The sequence below is a fragment of the Rhineura floridana genome, chromosome 10 (genome assembly GCF_030035675.1).
Source record: "Rhineura floridana isolate rRhiFlo1 chromosome 10, rRhiFlo1.hap2, whole genome shotgun sequence".
Taxonomy (NCBI): domain Eukaryota; kingdom Metazoa; phylum Chordata; class Lepidosauria; order Squamata; family Rhineuridae; genus Rhineura; species Rhineura floridana.
Genome location: NC_084489.1, coordinates 50541239 through 50562843, shown reverse-complemented (window position 1 = coordinate 50562843; position 21605 = coordinate 50541239). Strand labels below are relative to the sequence as shown.

At 39.9% G+C, this 21605-nt stretch overlaps 1 protein-coding gene across 11 annotated transcripts in view; it reads right to left on the bottom strand.

The window, feature by feature from the left end:
* ICA1 (islet cell autoantigen 1) overlaps positions 1-21605 on the bottom strand; it is a 105730-nt gene that overhangs the window by 34149 nt on the left and 49976 nt on the right. For all 11 annotated transcript variants that reach the window (XM_061586847.1, XM_061586841.1, XM_061586846.1 and 8 more), the window contains exons 7-8: positions 4489-4614; positions 4213-4311 (exon numbers count right to left, since the gene is read on the bottom strand). In XM_061586847.1, coding sequence (XP_061442831.1) covers positions 4213-4311; positions 4489-4614 — 225 coding nt within the window. The remainder of the gene's footprint in view (positions 1-4212; positions 4312-4488; positions 4615-21605) is intronic.

The following is a 21605-nucleotide window of genomic DNA, read 5'->3' as shown; positions in this document are numbered from 1 at the left end:
AAGATAGTTTTTTAAAAAATTGTATCACCCCACCTAACACTCTCCAAGCACAGTGCTTGGAAGGGTGAAGTCTTAAAATACAGAATGGTTTTGTACATTCTGTGTCTTAGAAATGTTTGGTGAGACCTGGGTGGCATCGGTTCAGCTTGTGCATGTTTTCTATTCTTTCCCAGTCCCATCTTTATTTACGTATTTTTTAAAAAAATTGTTGTCTGTGTTGTATTTTATTTCACTCTATTCTCATCGCTAGGAATTGTTATTAAAACCTTGTGGACATATTTAACCACAGTTTTCTGAATTCAGTGTTGTTATTTTCCAGTTGTTACCTACAAACAATAAGAAGCAGCCAGCTTGTGTGGTTACATTTTTTATTATTATTATTACTAGCCAGCCAGCCAGCCAAACCTTGTCGACATATTAGCCAGCATTTACAATTGCTAACCACAATGCATATTATTGATATTAAATAATATTTTTATTTTTCCTTCACTACCGCTGCAGACAATTTGAACCCTATGCAAAAGGGTCTTAAAAAAAACCCTTTCTTAGAAAAAGCACATTTGTAAAGATGGCTGTCATGAAAACCCCAGGAGCTACCCACCTGAAATTTGGCATGGTTAATTCCCTCTATAGGAGCTACCATGTCACCCTGTGTAAAAAAATCCAAAACTTAAGTCTATCTTAATTTTAAAGCATTTTTCACTTTAAAGATGGCAAGCATGATAACCCTGGAGCTATCCATATGCAACTTGGCAGGATTAATACCCTACGTTGCAGCTACCATGTCTCAAAATGTTGTGTCCCAAGGTCAGGAAACAAGAAAGTTATGGCCATTTTGGTTTTGCAATGAAAGTTAATGTGATTTCTGGAGATTCATAATATTCAGATTGTGATCCCCATTCAAAGTAGCTTGGATTGAGTCCAAATCTATCTGAACCACATTGTGTTTATTCTGTATTTCCAAATCAAAGCCACAAATCAGATCAGGGGGTCCATCCATAGCCCTACAAAATACAAAAAAACAACCCTTCTGATAATTACTTACAGCTCTCAACTTCAAGTTCTTACTAGTGGCGCCCCAATTGTGGAACACCCTTCTTAGAGAGATTTGGTTGGTGCCTACTTTATTAATATTCCAGTGCCAGGCAAAGACCATAATATCTACTTTCCCAAGTTTTTAAGATGCAGCTTTAATCCTGCTGACTCTCTTATGCTGTTTTATCATTCTGTAGCTTTTAGACTGTTTTATGTTTTATATTTGCATTAAATTGGTTTGTTTTTATTTTTGTAAACTATCCTGAGAATACGATTGAATGGTGGTACAAGAATGCTTCTCATAATAAACATTAATAAATTATGTGTCATAAAATCTTTTCTTAAGAATGCCCCTACAAGCAACAAGAAAGTGGTGGTGAACTATTACTTGCAATAAGCATGCCATAACTAGCACAATCATATTAAAGGCGTAAGATTCTGCAATGGACCCAGATGCCAGCTATGACACTTAAAACAGTAACAGCAGCATACTTCAGGACTAAATAATATGATCAGGTGCATGATAACACCACCATTACTAGCAAAAAGTGCTATTTTTCAAACATAAAATCACACCCGATCTGTGAACAGCAACAAATTGGTACAAACATAAGCTGTTAGTAGTCTTTAGAAAACCACTTCAGGTTCCTCTATAAGCCTCCTTTTGCACCATCAGTTTGTAATAGAGAACGTTTGGCACAGTCCTCATTTGTACTCCTTTTATATCAGGTATACAATTTGTGCTTCTTGTAAATAAACTTTATTTTTTAAAAAAATTAAGTTATATTGAGGAATAGCAAGGATATATTTTCTTATAATTGTTGCAAAATGTAAAATACATGAAAGCAGTTAAAAATCAGCTAGGAACTGGTGATGCAACTGTAAAGGCACTATTTATCTCATAAGCTTTGTAGCTGTCTGTGTCTAATGAAAATGTGTTAAAATTAGTAACAGACTCCCCCTCTCTTTCTTGCTGTGTAACAGGTACCAGATACAACCCCTACAAATCCTATCTGCCTTTTCATGAGAAATGGTGAGGCTCACCGTAGTTAAGGTTATCAGAATCTACTCCAAAGTTTCACACCCTTCTCAGGGTCTCAAAGCAAAGGAGTTAAAACATCAAGGGGGGGAGAGGTGGGACAAGGGAGAGCTCATCTCCAACTTTCTTCAAGAATGTTTTCTAAAGGAATTAAAAAAAAATTGTTTTGTTTTGTACCCAGCAGGCTAAGCCCTTCAACCTAGCAGATGTGCCACCTGGCCAATCAGACAGCACTCTTGACCCACTAGGGTCTGGTCTCCACCTCTTATGCACCACCTCAAACTCCCAGGTCCTGTCCCCCTAGGCTCAGAAGACTTGGCAGCCCTGACTATGGTCCTCTGCTATTACCATCTCAAATAGTCAACCTTACTTCCATCCTTATTCAGTGGTCCTTCTCTCTATTGCTTGACTGTCCCCTGCCTTTCATCTGCTGATTTGGTTGGAGTAAAGGCTTTAGGAAGGACATGGGAAGCCACCAGAAGAGGCATTTGCAAATGGGGGGGTGTCATCTTTAAGAAAAAATAAACACAAAGAATGCTAAATCATACGACAGTGATGCTTCAGTAACAATAACTGAGAAAAGATCAGTTAAGACCTCAACTGAGAAAACACTCAAGGAACCCTGTCATAAAATTATAGTTAATGATCCTTGCCATCTTCCTCAGTTATCCCCACCCTTGTTTGTTCCTATGCTATATTTTCTTCCCCTGCTTTCATTATTAATCAGCTGAAATATATTTATTTTTAAAACAAAATGTATATACTGCTTGATTGTAAGTAGAACCTCTAAGCTAAGGTCCTGTTTTAATTATGGTTTACAGAACTAAGTGGTTTACAAAATACATGAATTTATTTATACCATATAAATGATGCATTAATTTTTCTATTCAATATATATTTCAAAATTTTAAATGTTAATCTTTAAACAAAAAATAAGGAGTCAAGAGGAATTAACATTAACATTCTCCCTAACGATAAACAGAATTAATCCTAAATCTTAAAACAAAATAATCTCTTCCTCAACAAAATTCTTGGATTTGTTAGTGCATTAAAAATATTCTCTCAAAGAACAAATGCAACTATCAGGAAATACAGCTGCAATTGCACTACTTCCACAATATATCTGAAGCAAAGAAAACAAGTTTTATCAGATTGTTCATTACCAGATTTAACAAAAAGAAAAGAACCCCCACCCCTAAAACAATGTATTATTTCCAGAAACAATCCCAAGGGCAGAGTCTCTCTTTCTAGAGATAACACTTTAGCATGAATAAATGATCAGTTCATAAAACTGCCGATTTTGTAATTATACTGTTGTAAACCCATCAGTCTTAAAAGGCCTAACCTTCACCAAGTTGTACTCAATGTTAGAAAAATGACATGCTTGCTTAATTTAAATAGCTGCAGCATGGTCTATGGAAATAATTACATAACAAAACTAAGAACAGTTTATTTTGTATTAAGAAGCAATGCATTTCAAAAGATAAATTTTCTATAAGTTGATATTAGAAGACCATACTTGTGAGCAAATTTCACTAATATCAGCATAGTGTAGCAGCTGAAGTGTTGGACTTGGACTGTCCAAACTCACATACCTTCTTAGTTCCAAATTCAAATATCTGCTTCAACAAAGCTCAAGGCCAAATTGGATGTGATGTGGATTATGAAGCTGGTTTATTTAACTAATCAATGTTTGTTTTAATCAAGTATTCCTGATTTGCATGTAGCACTGAGCTGGGATTCTTTCAAACTGAAGTATACTTGGCAGAAATCCTCCACTGGCTATATAGGAATGCTTTGCTCAGGCTCGTTGAGGCTCATCCACATAGCACCAAACCATGGTTTAGCATTAAATGTGAACCAGCCCAATGTTATGTCTTGGGATTACAATATACATTTTAATACAATACACAAATTTGGAGACAAAATAACTCAAATGATAGAAGTGCCCCAGTTTCTCCTGATAGCAAAATATTTATAAAAGACAGTGCGAAGTGCACTTGTGATATATAGAAATTGACGATCACTCCTAAGTGTGAAAATGTTCAATAACAAGGAATCATGGTACCCTTCTTTCATTTATCCAAATTACTCTACAAAGGTGGATGTAAATAAACAGAGCACTATGTATTCCTTACCTTCAACATTGTAAATTCATATGGCTGATACCCTTTGAAACTTTCATGGATAGCTGCCATGGTATGAGATGTTTTTTCCCAAAAATGAAGAAGGGTTGTCTGTAATGGAAAGAACCAGTGGAATTCAACATTCACATGCTGACTTATACTTAAGATTTCCTGCATTATCCCATAAAATTTCCCCATCCTTAGCCTTATGAGTAGGAAAACTTTATGATTATATAAAGGCATGTGGGTATCATTATTATTCTGGGTTAGTGGGGTTTTTTTTTATACCTGGTATGTCGTCAGCACATGAGACAGAAGATTACATCTGCTTGCTCCAAGAAGATCCACTTTTTGACAGACATCAGTTTTCAGTTTGTCAAAGTTCAGTTTTGCATGGCGGACCTGTGCTTGAACCTATTAACATAAAAACAGTTTGAAAGAATAAGAGCTTCTTCAGATACCAGAAGAAAACACCTCTTCAGCATGCCTGTCTTACTTCCAAATGATTATACAACTATCAGTTGTACATTGTTAAGTGTTATTCAGCAAAGTCATCATTTTTTAATGGATTTATATACCACACCATTCCTGGAAGTACTAGACAGCAACTTTCATTCACCAGCTCGAAACCCCAAAAGAGGCAGACTCCTCCACAGAATCGTTGTGGGTGGTGATACCGTGCCCCAGGAGGGACTTAATACTGGGAATGATCTATCGTCCCCCTGATCAAAATGCTCAGGGAGACCTTGAGATGAGATATGAAATTGAGGAAGCATCCAAACTAGGAAATGTGGTAGTAATGGGTGACTTCAACTACCCGGACATAGACTGGCTGCATATGTGTTCCAGTCATGACAAAGAAGCAAAGTTTCTAGATATTCTAAATGACTGTTCCCTAGATCAGTTGGTCATGGAACCGACCAGAGGGACGGCAACCCTGGACTTAATCCTCAGTGGGGACCGGGACCTGGTGCGAGATGTAAGTGTTGTTGAACCGATTGGGAGCAGTGACCACAGTGCTATTAAATTAAACATACATGTAACTGGCCAATTGCCAAGAAAATCCAACACGGTCACATTTGACTTCAAAAGAGGAAACTTCACAAAAATGAGGGGATTGGTAAAAAGAAAGCTGAAAAACAAAGTCCAGAGGGTCACATCACTCAAAAATGCTTGGAAGTTGTTTAAAAACACTATATTAGAAGCTCAACTGCAGTGCATACCGCAGATCAGAAAAGGTACCGCCAGGGCCAAGAAGATGCCAGCACGGTTAACGAGCAAAGTCAAGGAAGCTCTTAGAGGCAAAAAGTCTTCCTTCAGAAAATGGAAGTCTTGTCCGAATGAAGAAAATAAAAAAGAACACAAACTCTGGCAAAAGAAATGCAAGAAGACAATAAGGGATGCTAAAAAAGAATTTGAGGAGCACATTGCTAAGAACATAAAAACCAACAACAAAAAATTCTATAAATACATTCAAAGCAGGAGACCATCTAGGGAGACAATTGGACCCTTGGATGATAAGGGAGTCAAAGGTGTACTAAAGAACGATAAGGAGATTGCAGAGAAGCTAAATGAATTCTTTGCATCTGTCTTCACAGTGGAAGATATAGGGCAGATCCCTGAACCTGAACTAACATTTGCAGGAAGGGATTCTGAGGAACTAAGACAAATAGTGGTAACGAGAGAGGAAGTTCTAAGCTTAATGGACAATATAAAAACTGACAAATCACCGGGCCCGGATGGCATCCACCCGAGAGTTCTCAAAGAACTCAAAGGTGAAATTGCTGATCTGCTAACTAAAATATGTAACTTGTCCCTTGGGTCCTCCTCCGTGCCTGAGGACTGGAAAGTGGCAAATGTGATGCCAATCTTCAAAAAGGGATCCAGAGGGGATCCCGGAAATTACAGGCCAGTTAGCTTAACTTCTGTCCCTGGAAAACTGGTAGAAAATATTATTAAAGCTAGATTAACCAAGCACATAGAAGAACAAGCCTTGCTGAAGCAGAGCCAGCATGGCTTCTGCAAGGGAAAGTCCTGTCTCAGTAACCTATTAGAATTCTTTGAGAGTGTCAACAAGCATATAGATAGAGGTGATCCAGTGGACATAGTGTACTTAGACTTTCAAAAAGCGTTTGACAAGGTACCTCACCAAAGGCTTCTGAGGAAGCTTAGCAGTCATGGAATAAGAGGAGAGGTCCTCTTGTGGATAAGGAATTGGTTAAGAAGCAGAAAGCAGAGAGTAGGAATAAACGGACAGTTCTCCCAATGGAGGGCTGTAGAAAGTGGAGTCCCTCAAGGATTGGTATTGGGACCTGTACTTTTCAACTTGTTCATTAATGACCTAGAATTAGGAGTGAGCAGTGAAGTGGCCAAGTTTGCTGACGACACTAAATTGTTCAGGGTTGTTAAAACAAAAAGGGATTGCGAAGAGCTCCAAAAAGACCTCTCCAAACTGAGTGAATGGGCGGAAAAATGGCAAATGCAATTCAATATAAACAAGTGTAAAATTATGCATATTGGAGCAAAAAATCTTAATTTCACATATACGCTCATGGGGTCTGAACTGGCGGTGACCGACAAGGAGAGAGACCTCGGGGTTGTAGTGGACAGCACGATGAAAATGTCGACCCAGTGTGCGGCAGCTGTGAAAAAGGCAAATTCCGTGCTAGCAATAATTAGGAAAGGTATTGAAAATAAAACAGCCAATATCATAATGCCGTTGTATAAATCTATGGTGCGGCCGCATTTGGAATACTGTGTACAGTTCTGGTTGCCTCATCTCAAAAAGGATATTATAGAGTTGGAAAAGGTTCAGCAGAGGGCAACCAGAATGATCAAGGGGATGGAGCGACTCCCTTACGAGGAAAGGTTGCAGCATTTGGGGCTTTTTAGTTTAGAGAAAAGGCGGGTCAGAGGAGACATGATAGAAGTGTATAAAATGATGCATGGCATTGAGAAAGTGGATAGAGAAAAGTTCTTCTCCCTCTCTCATAATACTAGAACTCGTGGACATTCAAAGAAGCTGAATGTTGGAAGATTCAGGACAGACAAAAGGAAGTACTTCTTTACTCAGCGCATAGTTAAACTATGGAATTTGCTCCCACAAGATGCAGTAATGGCCACCAGCTTGGATGGCTTTAAAAGAAGATTAGACAAATTCATGGAGGACAGGGCTATCAATGGCTACTAGCCATGATGGCTGTGCTCTGCCACCCTAGTCAGAGGCAGCATGCTTCTGAAAACCAGTTGCCGGAAGCCTCAGGAGGGGAGAGTGTTCTTGCACTCGGGTCCTGCTTGCGGGCTTCCCCCAGGCACCTGGTTGGCCACTGTGAGAACAGGATGCTGGACTAGATGGGCCACTGGCCTGATCCAGCAGGCTCTTCTTATGTTCTTATGTTCTTAGAGATAACAAGTGTCCACAGAAGCAAATGAACTCTCATGCCTGAAAAATGTAGATTACGCATAAACACACACAAGCAGCTTCAACCCCCCACTGTACATCTTGAATTGGGGAAACAACACAATTCTGCAGTTGTTACAGGCATAGCTGTTGCCTCTCACTCTTGAAAAAGACAGAGAATAAAAATCAATGGTCAGGCCAGCTCTTCAAGTTGCTCAGACAGGATTCAAATGGAGAAACAATGCAAGCACAGCAATTAACTTATTCCTTTCCATCCCCCTTGTACCACTTCTGGGGACAAGCATATATGCATGGGAAGGGACCATGTAATTTGTCCTGCCAATGGCCATTCTTCCAAAGACTGTAAGTTTTGAACTCAGACTCAAACGTTTCATGTTTTTAAATGGGCAAAATATATGTGTGACCCATCACATGCATGGAACAGGCACATTAAATGACAGGGTTTCCTCAATAAGCCAGGCAACAGTGGATGGGCGTGGGGAGAGGGAGAGAAATCAAACTTCTCTATGTTTATTGCAGGTAAAATCCATACATCACACTTTAGCATTTAACAAATTATTTTTTAAATTGCATTTATGAGTCATTTTTGCCTCCCACAAAAAGTGACCCAAAGTGGCTTACGAAATGAAACAAACATTAAAACCTATTATAAAAAATTGAATAAAATAAACTTAAAACATTTAAAGTTGAGTCTTTTTTTGTATGTGACCTTTTGTTCAATATTTAAGTAGTGTGGATTGGTTCACTTCCATTTCTTTAAATGGAGCTTAATTACAATTAGCATTAGCACTTCAGCCTTAAAAATACTCTAGGGTAGAAAAGACAATATAAATTATATCTATGCAAGCTTATCATTTTATTCCCATTCCCATAAGACTGCAAAAGATGGAAACTGTGACCCTATCATTTTCAAAATATACTGTGAATGGTTTAATAATATTTTAAAAATTTAATATGCTTCATCCATAAGCCATGACCCTAGGATTCATTACTCAAATAGCTTAGTCACTATCAGCCCTCAGCACTTTAAAGCAGGCATTAACCATAGCATTACAGGCATTAAATTTGAGTAATTGTTTTTATGAAGAATACGATTAAACCATAATCTAGAATCCTGTCTCACAACATTCTGCAATATCCACACAAAAACTCATAGAAGCTGGCTTTGCTTATTATAACTGTTTTTTTAAAGAGAAATAGTTCTTCCTATGTAATGGTACAATTATTTTATCTTTTAAGGGATGGATACCTTATAAACAGGAAAGGATGACTAATGTTAGATCTACTTGATCCAATATGTAACATAATACCATATGCTTTTTGTGTCAATACCGGTTATTGTAATAATTAATGCACTGCTGTGTTACCAAATGCTACATGTTTTCTTCTGCCAAGCCAGGAAAAGGTTCCGGTATCACGTTTTATTAAAACTGATGGACCCTATTTTATACTTGGGAGATACAGGAGGTTCTCTTAGGAAGAACTTGCCATGCCTTCATCACAGCAGTGCAGGACACTGAACACAAAATTCAGAACACTACATCAGCATGAGTCTCTACCTATTTTGAAAATCCTTGCAACTTCAGAAAATAATTTTAAAAACCTTCATAATTTGAAACAGTTCACTTAACCCAATGCAGACATAACACTGGAGATCCCATAACCACAGTTAGAAGATCTGAAGGGATCCTTGAGCGCATCTGCATACCTTCCTTCCCACTCCTATCCCTCTTGTGTATTGATTCACCCTTTCTCTCATTTGAGCTAATCTATAGTGCAACATTACATTTGCAACAATGTTATTGCTAGGCATTGATTAGCATCAAGCCATAGCATGCAATTTAAGACATTTTTATACTGCTTTTCACCAAAAAAGGTGAAAGGAAAAAAGACAAAATAAGGCATCAGGAGTTGATGCTACAGCCCAGGTTTCAGATTCTTCATGAGAATGGGCCAAAAGGAGCTGTAGATGGACTCAGGGGCTCGCTGATGGTAAAGGTAAACCAACAGAGGCAGCCCTTCTTAGAATTATGGTCAGAAACAGATTTGCAAACTCTGCTTTGCAGCTAGCCAAATTTGTCATTAACACCAACACAGATAATGGCAAACTGTAGTTAGCGTTGAAAAGGGAATGGAAAAGAAATTAACACAGGAGAGAGAAGTAAGAGTGTGAGACCTTGTGGGCAGTCCTCGTCTTCTAGGAAACTAGGGATACTACACCTGCCCTAGGCCAAGGTCTCAAAGCTCCAAACCATATGTAGCTTTTGAATGAGCATCATTCCATACAGGTAAATCTGGTCCTGTCCCTCATTTTCAAGGAAACTGCAAACGTTTTCAAGTCATGTGATCCAACCCAGAGCCCAATGGCTTCTTCTTCTTTTTAAATGATCTAGAAAGTCCTTGCACCTGAACAACTCTGCATGGACCTGGAGTAATGGCATCAATCTTAAGAGGGAAGGAATGCATGTTATAGTATATCCACACATTGGAGTTCTATGAGTAAATAAGTATTGGGATTAACACTTAGAGTGCAATTCTAGAAAATGACCAATTGCAATGAAACATTTTCCACAAATATCTTTCTCCATCTTAAATGTAAATGTACTGCCCTCAAGTCGATTCCGACTTATGGCGACCCTATGAATAGGGTTTTCATGAGGCAGAGAGGCAGTGACTGGCCAAAGGTCACCCAGTGAGCTTCATGGCTATGTGGGGATTTGAACCCTGGTCTCTCAGGTCGTAGCCCAACACCTTAACCACTACACCACACTGGCTCTCTTCTCCATCTTACCCCTTACTTAATAAACATTCAGTGAATGTTTATGCATGAATGCTTCTCAAGACATTACCTCAGATAAAAGTAATAGAAAAGTCTTTGCTTTATTAATGTTGGGACATTACCTATGTACTCAACACAATGTCTTACTACTGAGTGGTAATAGAAGTATCTAGTAATTCATAGCAGCTGATGTCTCCCTCTCCATCCTCTGCTCTCAGATTGCAATAACCCATCCACTGGTTCAGGATCTATAGCAGAGGACATGAATCACTACATTTTTTTTACTGATTTCTTGCTTTAAAGGAGATGTTGGTACTGCCAAGTTGTTTGATTGTGTTGTTATACCAAATGTAGTTTTAGCACATTCCTATACATGTTTACACACACAATAAAGTCCCACTGAATTCAAAGGGGCTTACTCCTAAATAAGACTGCATAAGATTGTAGTCTTAGCTAACCAGGTTATGTACCTTTTTTCATGCTGGCATAGTATTGTGTTCCGCTGGCTAAGGGAATTTAAAAGAAATCCTATCCCATTGAGAAGGCATAAGAATAGGATCACTCTTTGCTTTTCTGGTTTCTGATATTTGAAGGAGGAAAACAGGACTTGACGTATGGTCACTTCCTTTGGAGAGACTCCAAACATGGCTGTATGTAAGACACTAAAGCTGGGAAAATAATAGGCACCCGTTCCGACTTCAATTTCTAATACTGAAACTACTATTAAATATGTGTGTCAACTCAAATTAAAAATAGTTTGGTAAATGGATTGCCCATTCAAAGCCAACCCAAACAAGGCCTTACAGCACCTTCTAGAAAATACTTTTGTTCACTTTGCAAAAAAGAGACCAAAACAGAGAGAATAATCTTCTACCTTTCCATAATGTGTACAGTTAGTGGGTCAGCGGCAGAACTGTGTGATAAAAATGAATTACAGCTGGATTGAAATGGAGAAATAAAAGACTAATGAAGGGATGAAGTGAAGAGTAAACAGGAAGGAAACAGCTGTTGGGTGGATGTTTTTTACATAACAGATTTGCTATGATTGCCACTCTCGCTTTCAGGCCTTGGTAGAGGGTTGGGATTATGTCTAATGTGGTCCATCTGCTTTACTTTTGCTATATAAATTAATTGCAAACGTTAAAATGTAGCTTGCTTTTCATCTCTTTTCCTCCACTTGAGACTCAAATACAAATATTGACTGAACAGAATTTTTTTAAAAACCAGCTGACTGGGCTGGCAGGGCATTTCTACCTTCAAATTTTAACTGTTCTTGTCTCAATATTTCAGTACTGAAAGAAAGTGAAACTTGAGCAGGGTGGCAGACAGGGAGAATCTAAATGGCACAGACAGAAAAGAGCATCTAAAACTACATGAATCATTTGCCAACTGATCACTACAGTTTATTTTTAAGGAAACTGAAACAATTATTGTATGGTTAAGAAGTAATCCTAAAAAACACAATTTTTAATATGAAAAAGAGAGTTTTAGCTTATTATAATTTTTTTTTTTTTTAGAATTTAAGTTGCACTTATCTCTTATTAGAATTGAGATGAAGCTGCAGTGGATAAATCATGTTGACTTAATATACAAGGTTGTGTCCCCCTGCCCACAGAAGGCTCTTTGATCCAACAGAGGTTTGGACAGAAAGTCACCAGGGGAGAGGCAATTTGTGCTGATTTCTCCTTCGCCCAAGCCCCCCAATCTGCTCTAGTGGGTTGGAGGACACTTTGTGATAGTGTAGACATAAAGCCAGACAGAACAGGGCCCATGTTGCCCAAAAAGTTCCATCCATTGTTCCAGAATTCTTGACGACTGTCCAAGTGCTTTTTGGCAAACAATGTTCTACGGACAGATGAGTCAAAGATGGAACTTTTTGGGCAACATGGGCCCCATTATGTCTGGCGAAAACCAAGCACTGATTTCTACATGAAGAACCTCATACCAACAGTCAAGCATGGTGGCGGCAGTGTCATGGTTTGGAGATGGTTTGCTGCATCAGGACCTGGATGACTTGCCATCACTGAAGGAACCATGCATTCTGCTTTGTATCAGAGAATTCTACAGGAGAATGTCAGGCCATTCATCTGTCAGCTGAAGCTGAAATGCAGCTGGGTCATGCAGCAAGACAATGATCCAAAACACACAAGGTCTACATCAGAACGATTGAGGAACAAGAAATTGTTCAGACCTAAACTCCATTGAGAAGTTGTGGCAGGACCTGAAAGGCACAGTTCATGCTTGAAAACCCACAAGTGTCATTGAGTTAATGCAGTTCTGCATGGAAGAGTGGGCCAAAATTCCACCCCAGAGCTGTGAGAGACTGATCAAGAACTACAGGAAGCATTTGGCTCCAGTCATTGCTGCTAAAGGTGACGTAACCAGGTTTTGAGTCTAAGGGGGCAATTACTTTTTCACACAGGGTTGCTTAACTTTCTTTAATAAACAAATGAAAAAAGTATCAAAATTTTGTGTTATTTGTTCACTCAGGTTCCCTTTTCCCTAATATTAGGTTAGGTTCAAGATCTGATAACATTCAGTGCCAAAAATATGCAACCATGCAGAAAATCAGACACGAGGCAAATACTATTTCGTGGCACTGTATATTGAAACATGTTGGTTATGAACTTACTTATGCAACTGGCTTTTTAAAAATTCATTAGTATCTATTACCTTCAATGCAATGCCAATCTATGAGGTCAGAAACATAATTCTTATTGCGTTCTCATTTTATACATTGGATAACATTTTGGTTATTGTTTTTAACCTGCATGCATGACCACATAAACAGTTTACTTGAATCCTTTCAACCATGTAGCTTTTCTCCATGTAAGAGTAAGCACTACGGAACAAATCAAGACTTACATTTGTGTAAATACACACAGATCAGGATGAAAACACTTTTTCATATTAATATTATCAATATTATTCTGTGCTGACCATAAGAACATAGTACAGATCTACAACTCCATTTCTGTGGTTAGCTGACAAAATTGCACAGGAACAACAACAAAAAGAATAGTCTATAACTTTTTAATTTTTGGCACAATTGGGTGAAATTTTCAGGCATGACCACTCCTAAGGGGATGAAGACTATCAAATTTTAGAGTGGTTTTCATGCAAGGGCAACCTTTACCATTTTGAGGATTCACCTAATCTCTCTTCTATTGTTTCTGGACAATTTGCATGGGGGGGAAAGCAGACAGCAGACAGGAGCTTTTAGGTAAGAAACTGATCCAATTCCAGTAGGATAGATGCAGGGTTAGGCACTAAAGATTATTTGAGTAGGCGTCTAAAAAGGATTTTCTTCCTTCTTTGTAGTTTTGTGGCCAATGCTTTGAGTATGAAAATGGCATACACTGCAGACGGAAAGTAAGGTGGATGGGTGACAGGACTAGGGAATTATGAATGAAAAAAACAGCTTAAGCCTTATTATCTGCTCAACTGGCAACAAAGGTCACAAAAAGCCTAAGTGAAAAGCTGGACCGACATGCGTGGATGCAGCAGAGGCAGAAGGAACACATTTTTCAAGCAAGGACCACTAACAGAACTAGTAAAGACCACAGAACAGGCAAAAACAGTAATCGCTTCAGCTTCCCTCCCCAAAGCACTGAGATTAAAGCCCTGGTAAAATTATTCCCTCTGATGAGAAGCCAGATTTGTCAGTCAGAAAAGAGTTCTCCCTGCCTCCTCACTCCACACTGGCATTTTCCTTATATGGCAAGCTTGCGGAGAAAGGTTTCACTTTTGGTAGATATACTGTCACTGTATTTTTTCAATCTTTCAATCTCCAAAGAGTCCTAAATTGCTTCAGAGGTCTCTGCTTCAAGTTTAGAGCACTAGAAGAGATCCTTCTTCAGTCTGGAGAACCACTGAATCTTTCTGAGGCAATTTGCTCAGCTCAGGATTTGTTCAAATCCAACGTACACCACTAATTTCTACCCAGTTTGAAACTCTGCACAGAGCTATCCAGCACCTAGGTTGAGTGTACATTTTGTGACTGAATATGAACACTGACAATCTGAGTTACAATGTATGTTCAAATAACATGTAGCAAAAAGTAGTGGGGGAAAATGGTGCTCTCTTTCTAGAACATACTGCCCAACACAGACCACTTCACAGTAAGGCTGCTGCTTCCAATTGCAAGTGCATTATGATAGTTCTTGGCTGTCTGTGTTGCAGTGTACTTGTGGCTGTGAAGGCTGTGTGTGCACCAACAGTGCACACACCAGGCATGGACAAGAGAGAAAAGATGGGAGAGACCTGCAGTCTTCCAATGACACTGCTAGGTGGGGGGGGGATGGGATAAAAGAAGTGAGCATGTATATGGTGACATCATTTTAAGATCTCCTTTCACCAGAGGTGCTTTCCTGCCCAGCCACATACAAAGAACCATGTTCCCTCATTTGCCTGGGGAAGTTCCTACCAAGCCAGCCCTATCCTTCCTCAGCAATTGATTGTTGGTTTAGGAAGAACTACACATGTGGCTGGAAAGAAGATGGGAAGGAGGGAGAGACTGGGAATGAATGTATGTGCGCACGTGTGCATGTGTAGAAAAATGAGACCATTTCTGTGCTAAAACCCAAGTATTACAAACAGATTCTTTTCCCCCTGGGTGCAGAAAATTTCTTTACCCCATGGGAACTTGCCTGCTTGGAGGGTGGGGAGGGAGAAGAGATGTTGCACTGGAATATTATTTTTGTGGGTAGCTACAGGGAAGGGGGTAGGAGGAAAACCAGGAGTGGATTTTAATGGGAAATAATTGGATTCTCCAATAGTATATTAATGTTACTTACATTTCTATTCCACTTTTCTTCCATCATGGGACCTCAGGCAGTCACCGATCCCATTCCAGCACTGATTAGACCCAGACCTGCTTAAATTTAACACGGTGGTGGTCTCATATCCTTTCAGAGCTGGCAAAGGAAGTGGGGCATGCCCAGTTTCCTAAAAACAAGAGGTGCCAGGGCTCTGTGTCACAGTCATTTTTATTTATTTTATTTATTTATTATTTGATTTATATCCCGCCCTTCCTCCCAGCAGGAGCCCAGGGCGTCATTTCATATGCCCTGTAAACCTGGACCCTTAATAGTAAGGGTGTGTGCAAATAATTTATAATTCTTTAGTAGTAAGGAAAATCCACTCTTTTTGCACAGAGAGGCATATTCCAAGACTCATCCCTGATATTGAAAAGATCTTATAGGGCTTATCTCTGGTGAGTCATAATACAAAGAAAACGCTGGGCATGGCACCTTTTTCTCTGTGGGATTGGGATGATTCATTTGTAAGCAATAAACTGTGTGTGTGGATACATGCCTCATATTTCCTGAGAAACAGAGGCCTATGGGGGGGTATGAATTGAGGAGAGAAAAAGAGGCACATGGGCAACAAGCTGAAGACCAGTGAAAAAATGGATGCATGATCAACAAACGGATAAGGATTCTGTGATGCTGGCATCAGGACAGTGGAACAGAGTGGGCATGCAAGGAAAATTCTGAAGACAGAGAGACAGAGACAGACAGACAGAATGAATGAACTTTGATTACCAAGCCACCAGGATCATTTGTATAGTAAACCAGGGGTGGGGAACCTTTTTCAGTCCAAAGGCCACATTTCCCTCTAGGCATCTTTCCAAGGCCACTGCCAGTGGTGAGTATGACTAAAGGCAAAATTGGGTGGAGTAAGGACTGTAAATGTTGTTATTTGCACAGCAGTCTAGCTTCTGCACATGCTCACACCCCCTCTCTATCCTCTATCTAGACAAACAAAAGTCATTATCAGAATTCAAGGACACATTCAAGCCTGGCAAAAACACTCAGGGTAGATATGAAGTGGGCCTGGTGAGAGGTGTGGCCAGGGGAAAGTCCCAAAGGCCAGACAGAAAGGCCTGGAGGGCAGCATTTGGCCCCTGGCCTAAGGTGCCCCACCTGTTGAAAAACAATGTAGAAAAGCCTCAAAGAGGCTGAGCAAATCCAATTATTCACCCCCTAGCACTATATTTTATGGAATGTTGGAAAAAGTAGGCTTTTCTATAACCTGACATATTAAATTCAGGTCTGGAGCACACTTTAGAAATACTTCTTTTCCTACTTTATTTTATTTATTATTTATTGCACTTGTATACCACCCCATAGCTGAAGCTCTTTGGGCGGTTTACAGCAATCAAAAACATTAAAACAAATATACAATTTAAAACACATATTTTAAAAACAATTTAAAACACAATTTTAAAATTTAAAACAACATAAAAACAATTTAAAACACATGCTAAAATGCCTGGGAGAAGAGGAAAGTCTTGACCTGGCACCGAAAAGATAACAGTGTTGGCGCCAGGTGCACCTCGTCCAAGAAATCATTCCATAATTTGGGGGCCAACACTGAGAAGGCCCCCTCCCTTGTTGCCAGACTCCCACCTTCCCTCGGAGTAGGCACCCGGAGGAGGGCCTTAGATGTTGAGCATAGTGTATGGGTGGGTTCGTATCGGGAGAGGTGTTCTATCAGGTATTGTGGTCCCAAGCTGTGTAAGACTTTATAGGTCAAAACCAGCACCTTGAATCGACCTCGGAAACATAAAGGCAGCCAGAGCAAGCGGGCCAGAATCGGTTTTATATGTTCGGACCGTCTGGTCCCTGTTACCAATCTGGCCACTGCATTTTGCACAAGCTGCAGTTTCAGAACCGTCTTCAAAGGCAGCCCCACGTAGAGTGCATTGCAATAATTGGAATAGGGATTCAACTTGTGCTGGATGGGGTTACACTCCCCCTGAAATCACAGGTTCGCAGTTTGGGAGTGCTCCTGGACTCGGCTCTGACTCTGGAGGCACAGGTCTCGACTGTGGCTAGGAGTGCTTTCGCTCAATTAAGATTGGTGCGCCAACTGCGCCCGTTCCTTGACCAGTCAGACTTGACCACGGTGACACATGCCTTAGTTACATCCCGATTAGACTACTGTAACGCGCTCTACGTGGGGCTGCCCCTGAAGACTGCTCGGAAACTGAAATTGGTACAAAGAGCTGCAGCCAGGATGTTAACTGGGGCGGGATATAGAGAACATACAACCCCTCTGCTGTATCAGCTCCACTGGTTGCCCATTTGTTTCCGGGCACAATTCAAGGTGCTGGTTTTGACCTATAAAGCCTTATACGGCTTAGGTCCAGGCTATCTGTCAGAGCGCCTCTCCCTCTACGAACCTGCTCGGACTTTAAGATCCTCCAGCGAGACTCTACTTATTACCCCTTCCTTCCTGCAAGTTCATCTTGCAGAGACACAGAATAGGGCTTTTTCGGTGGCCGCCCCTGGACTGTGGAATTCTCTCCCTATTGAGGTCCGGTTGGCTTCCTCATTATCAAATTTTCATGCACAGGTGAAGACTGTTCTATTTAGACGGGCTTTTAACCACTGTAGTTAGTTTTAACCTATGTTTATTTAATTCCATTTTAAATTGCTTAAACTGAATATCATGTTTATTAATTATTGCTGTTTTAATGTTTTAATGTAAGCCGCCCTGAGTTCCTCGGAAAAAGAGGGGGGGTATAAATATTTTAAATAAAATAAATAAATAAATAATCTAATTTGGAGGTTACCAGAGCATGAACAACTGAAGCCAGGTTATCCCTGTCCAGGTAGGGACGTAGTTGGGCCACCAACCGAAGTTGGTAGAAGGCACTCTGTGCCACCGAGGCTACCTGAGCCTCAAGTGACAGAGGTGGTTCTAGGAGAACCCCCAAGCTACGAACCTGCTCCTTCAGGGGGAGTGCAACCCCATCCAGAACAGGTTGGACATCCACCATCTGGTCAAAAGAACCACCCACTAGCAGCATCTCAGTCTTGTCTGGATTGAGCCTCAGTTTATTAGCCCTTATCCAGTCCATTGTCGCAGCCAGGCACCGGTTCAGCACATTGACAGCCTCACCTGAAGAAGATGAAAAGGAGAAATAGAGCTGCGTGTCATCAGCATACTGATGGCAACACACTCCAAAGCTCCGGATGACAGCACCCAACGGTTTCATGTAGATGTTGAACAGCATGGGGGCAGAACTGACCCCTGCGGAACCCCATACTGGAGAGTCCAGGGTGCCGAGTAATGTTCCCCAAGCACCACCTTCTGGAGGCGACCTGCCAAGTAGGAGTGGAACCACCGCAATGCAGTACCTCCCACTCCCAACTCAGCCAGTCTCCCCAGAAGGATACCATGGTTGATGGTATCGAAAGCTGCTGAGAGATCAAGGAGAATCAGCAGAGTCACACTCCCCCTGTCTCTCTCCTGACAAAGGTCATCATACAGGGCGACCAAGGCTGTTTCCGTGCCAAAACCAGGCCTGAAACCCGACTGAAATGGATCCAGATAATTGGTCTCATCCAAGAGTGTCTGGAGCTGACCTGCAACCACTCGTTCAAGGACCTTGCCCAGGAATGGAACATTTGCTACCGGCCTATAGTTATTAAGATTTTCTGGGTCCAGGGAGGGCCTCTTCAGGAGTAGTCTCACTACTGCCTCTTTCAAGCAGCCAGGGACCACCCCCTCTCGCAGGGAGGCATTCATCACTTCCCTGGCCCAGCCGGCTGTTCCATCCCTGCTAGCTTTTATTAGCCAAGAAGGGCAAGGATCCAGCACAGAAGTGGTTGCACGAACCTGTCCCAGCACCTTGTCAACGTCCTACTTAACAAATTATTCATTTAGCAACAGGATTTTGGAATGCAACCACTTACTTTCTCCAATGCTGATGAAATATTTAAAAAGTACTGCTAAGGAGGGAATAGCATCTCAGCGGCAGCACTCTCCAAAGTAGAGGTGGCCAATATGTCTGCTGTGGCAAATTCAACAGGTTCACCTAGTAAGTTGCACCTCTAAAGTAACAAAATATTTTTTAAAGTAATTCAAAACATACCTATCCTTTTAAAAATTAATTTCTAATTTATGGTTGTGAGAAAAAGTCAAAGAGGAAAAGTTCCACTGATTTCTTCTTTCTTTTAACAAGAATCTCTGAGACAGATGAGAAAAAAATTGCCTTGTGGGCCATCTGTGAACAATCTCATTGCTATAGTTTTGCTAAAGGCATCTATGTTTGCCAGGTGTTGCTGCAGCTTTGCTTAGAAGAAACAAATCTTGCTCAGACATATTGTCAAACTTAAAACATGTTTAGAATAGTACTTTATATTCCATGCTCTCAGTCAAAATATGGAGAATATTTTTTTAAAAAAAATCTTGATATAGTATAGCAAATCTCTACTAACCTAGTTCATTAATGCAATTTATGTACCATGTTTTTCTTGATCGTGATGTCTGAACTGAGCCTTTGTATAACAAAACAAGACAAAAACCATGGGGGGAAATATTGAGTAACTATCAAGTCAAATCTATCCAGGGACAAATTATGTTGTTGTAATGCAGAAAGAGCCAATGTGAATCATATTTACTAGAAATATCCTAATATAAATTTAATTAATTTATAATAATTTTTAAAAGGAAATTAATTCTCATCTATATAGAAAAAATGACTGGTTTTACTCTTCTAATTTTATTGTTTGGTTTTGTAAGCTCCGTTCCAACAGAGAATTAGGTAATTATTATTCATTATATACTCCAACAATCTAAGAATGGTTATGGAGAATTTGGGATACTGCCTATATGATGAAATTAATATATTTTGTTACATGCTGATGTTTTATTGAAAAGTGCAGTATTTTTGCTATGTATCGGGATTTCAAGGTAGAGGACTCTGTACTATAAGACTCGATACATATTTGTTATTAAATGTGATTTAAGAATCATGTGAAAGGTATTGTTTGATATGCATTTTCTAGGTTTTGAGAATAACTGACTGATACTGTTACATTCTTCCACCACCATCCCTTTATTAAGGAAATAAGTAAAGAAGCATGAGCAGATTTGATTATCTGAAACTATGTACATTTATTTATGCATATGTATTATTATTATTTCAAGAATATATATGATAAAAATACATGATAGGTCATGTATTGCATGTATTATTATGGGTGTCTAACTGGATCCATGGACTACTAGGTTATCACAGCTACTAATCTGTAGAACAGGGTGGGAAACTTTAAAGTCCAACAACACCTGGAAGGTCACAACTCTAATAATCTCGGACTACTAGCCATGCTGACTAGGGCTGATAGGAGTTGGAGTCTAACAACATTGGGGAGGAGCAAAGGTTCCTCACACCTGATCTAGGAGATGCCACCAGAATCATCCACAGGGCCCACATAGATGTATTTCAGTTTTATGCATTTTTACTACCTGCACATTGCAATGATTCTCTTCTTAAATTATGAATATTTATTACTCTACCAAACAGATAGCACAGCCATTTACTTTCCATGTTATGGAGAAACACTATTTCTTCCCTGCAAATAACTTTCACTTTGTTAAGTGAGACTCACTTCCAAATAAATGTGCTGGATTGGAACCTTTATCTCTTACGAAGTGACCTTGCACAGTATCCTTGTATGAAGAGAGCTAAACAGAAATTTGCCTTTTAGCCGAGACAGGTCTGCAGTGGATATGTGATGCATGGCAAGAGGTACTGGATTATGCTTCTCAGGTTGTACAAAGGCTAGGTGAAAACCAATATTATACAGCCACAAGAGCGTCTGTATACTACAGTCAGCACGGATTTTCTGCATTCTGCAATGTTAAATTGAAAATACCCTCCATGCCATTCTGATGCTCCCCATAAGCTCATTTCAAAACAAAACCTTACAAAACGTATAGTCCTGAACTCAGAAATGCTTGCTTAACAACCCCCTAAGTTTCATGGTGATACACTAAACACTCAGAGAAAATCAAGAGTTCAAAGTGTAAAACAAGAGAAAAATAATCCAGACCCCATTCAACTTTTTTTCTGTAAGTGGTCTCATAATTGGCTGATTTTTAATTAATTTCAACAATGTTCACAGAGTACCTGTAATCCTATTACTGACCTTGCCCCATACTCTGATCTTCATCTTCTGCAGTATAAAAGTTTTAAAAAATGCATGGCTGATTTTTAATTAATTTTAAAATTTTATCATTGGAGTCAATGACAAGCACAGGCATGCTCAGTAAGAACCAACTTCAGTGTTCTAAAAGCCAGACCCATAGCTGTTTGGCTTGGCTAATCAGGTAGCCAGACCCACACCAGACATTTATTTCACTTTAGATAGTTAAGGCTTCCCCCAAAGATTCCTGGGAAGTGTAGTT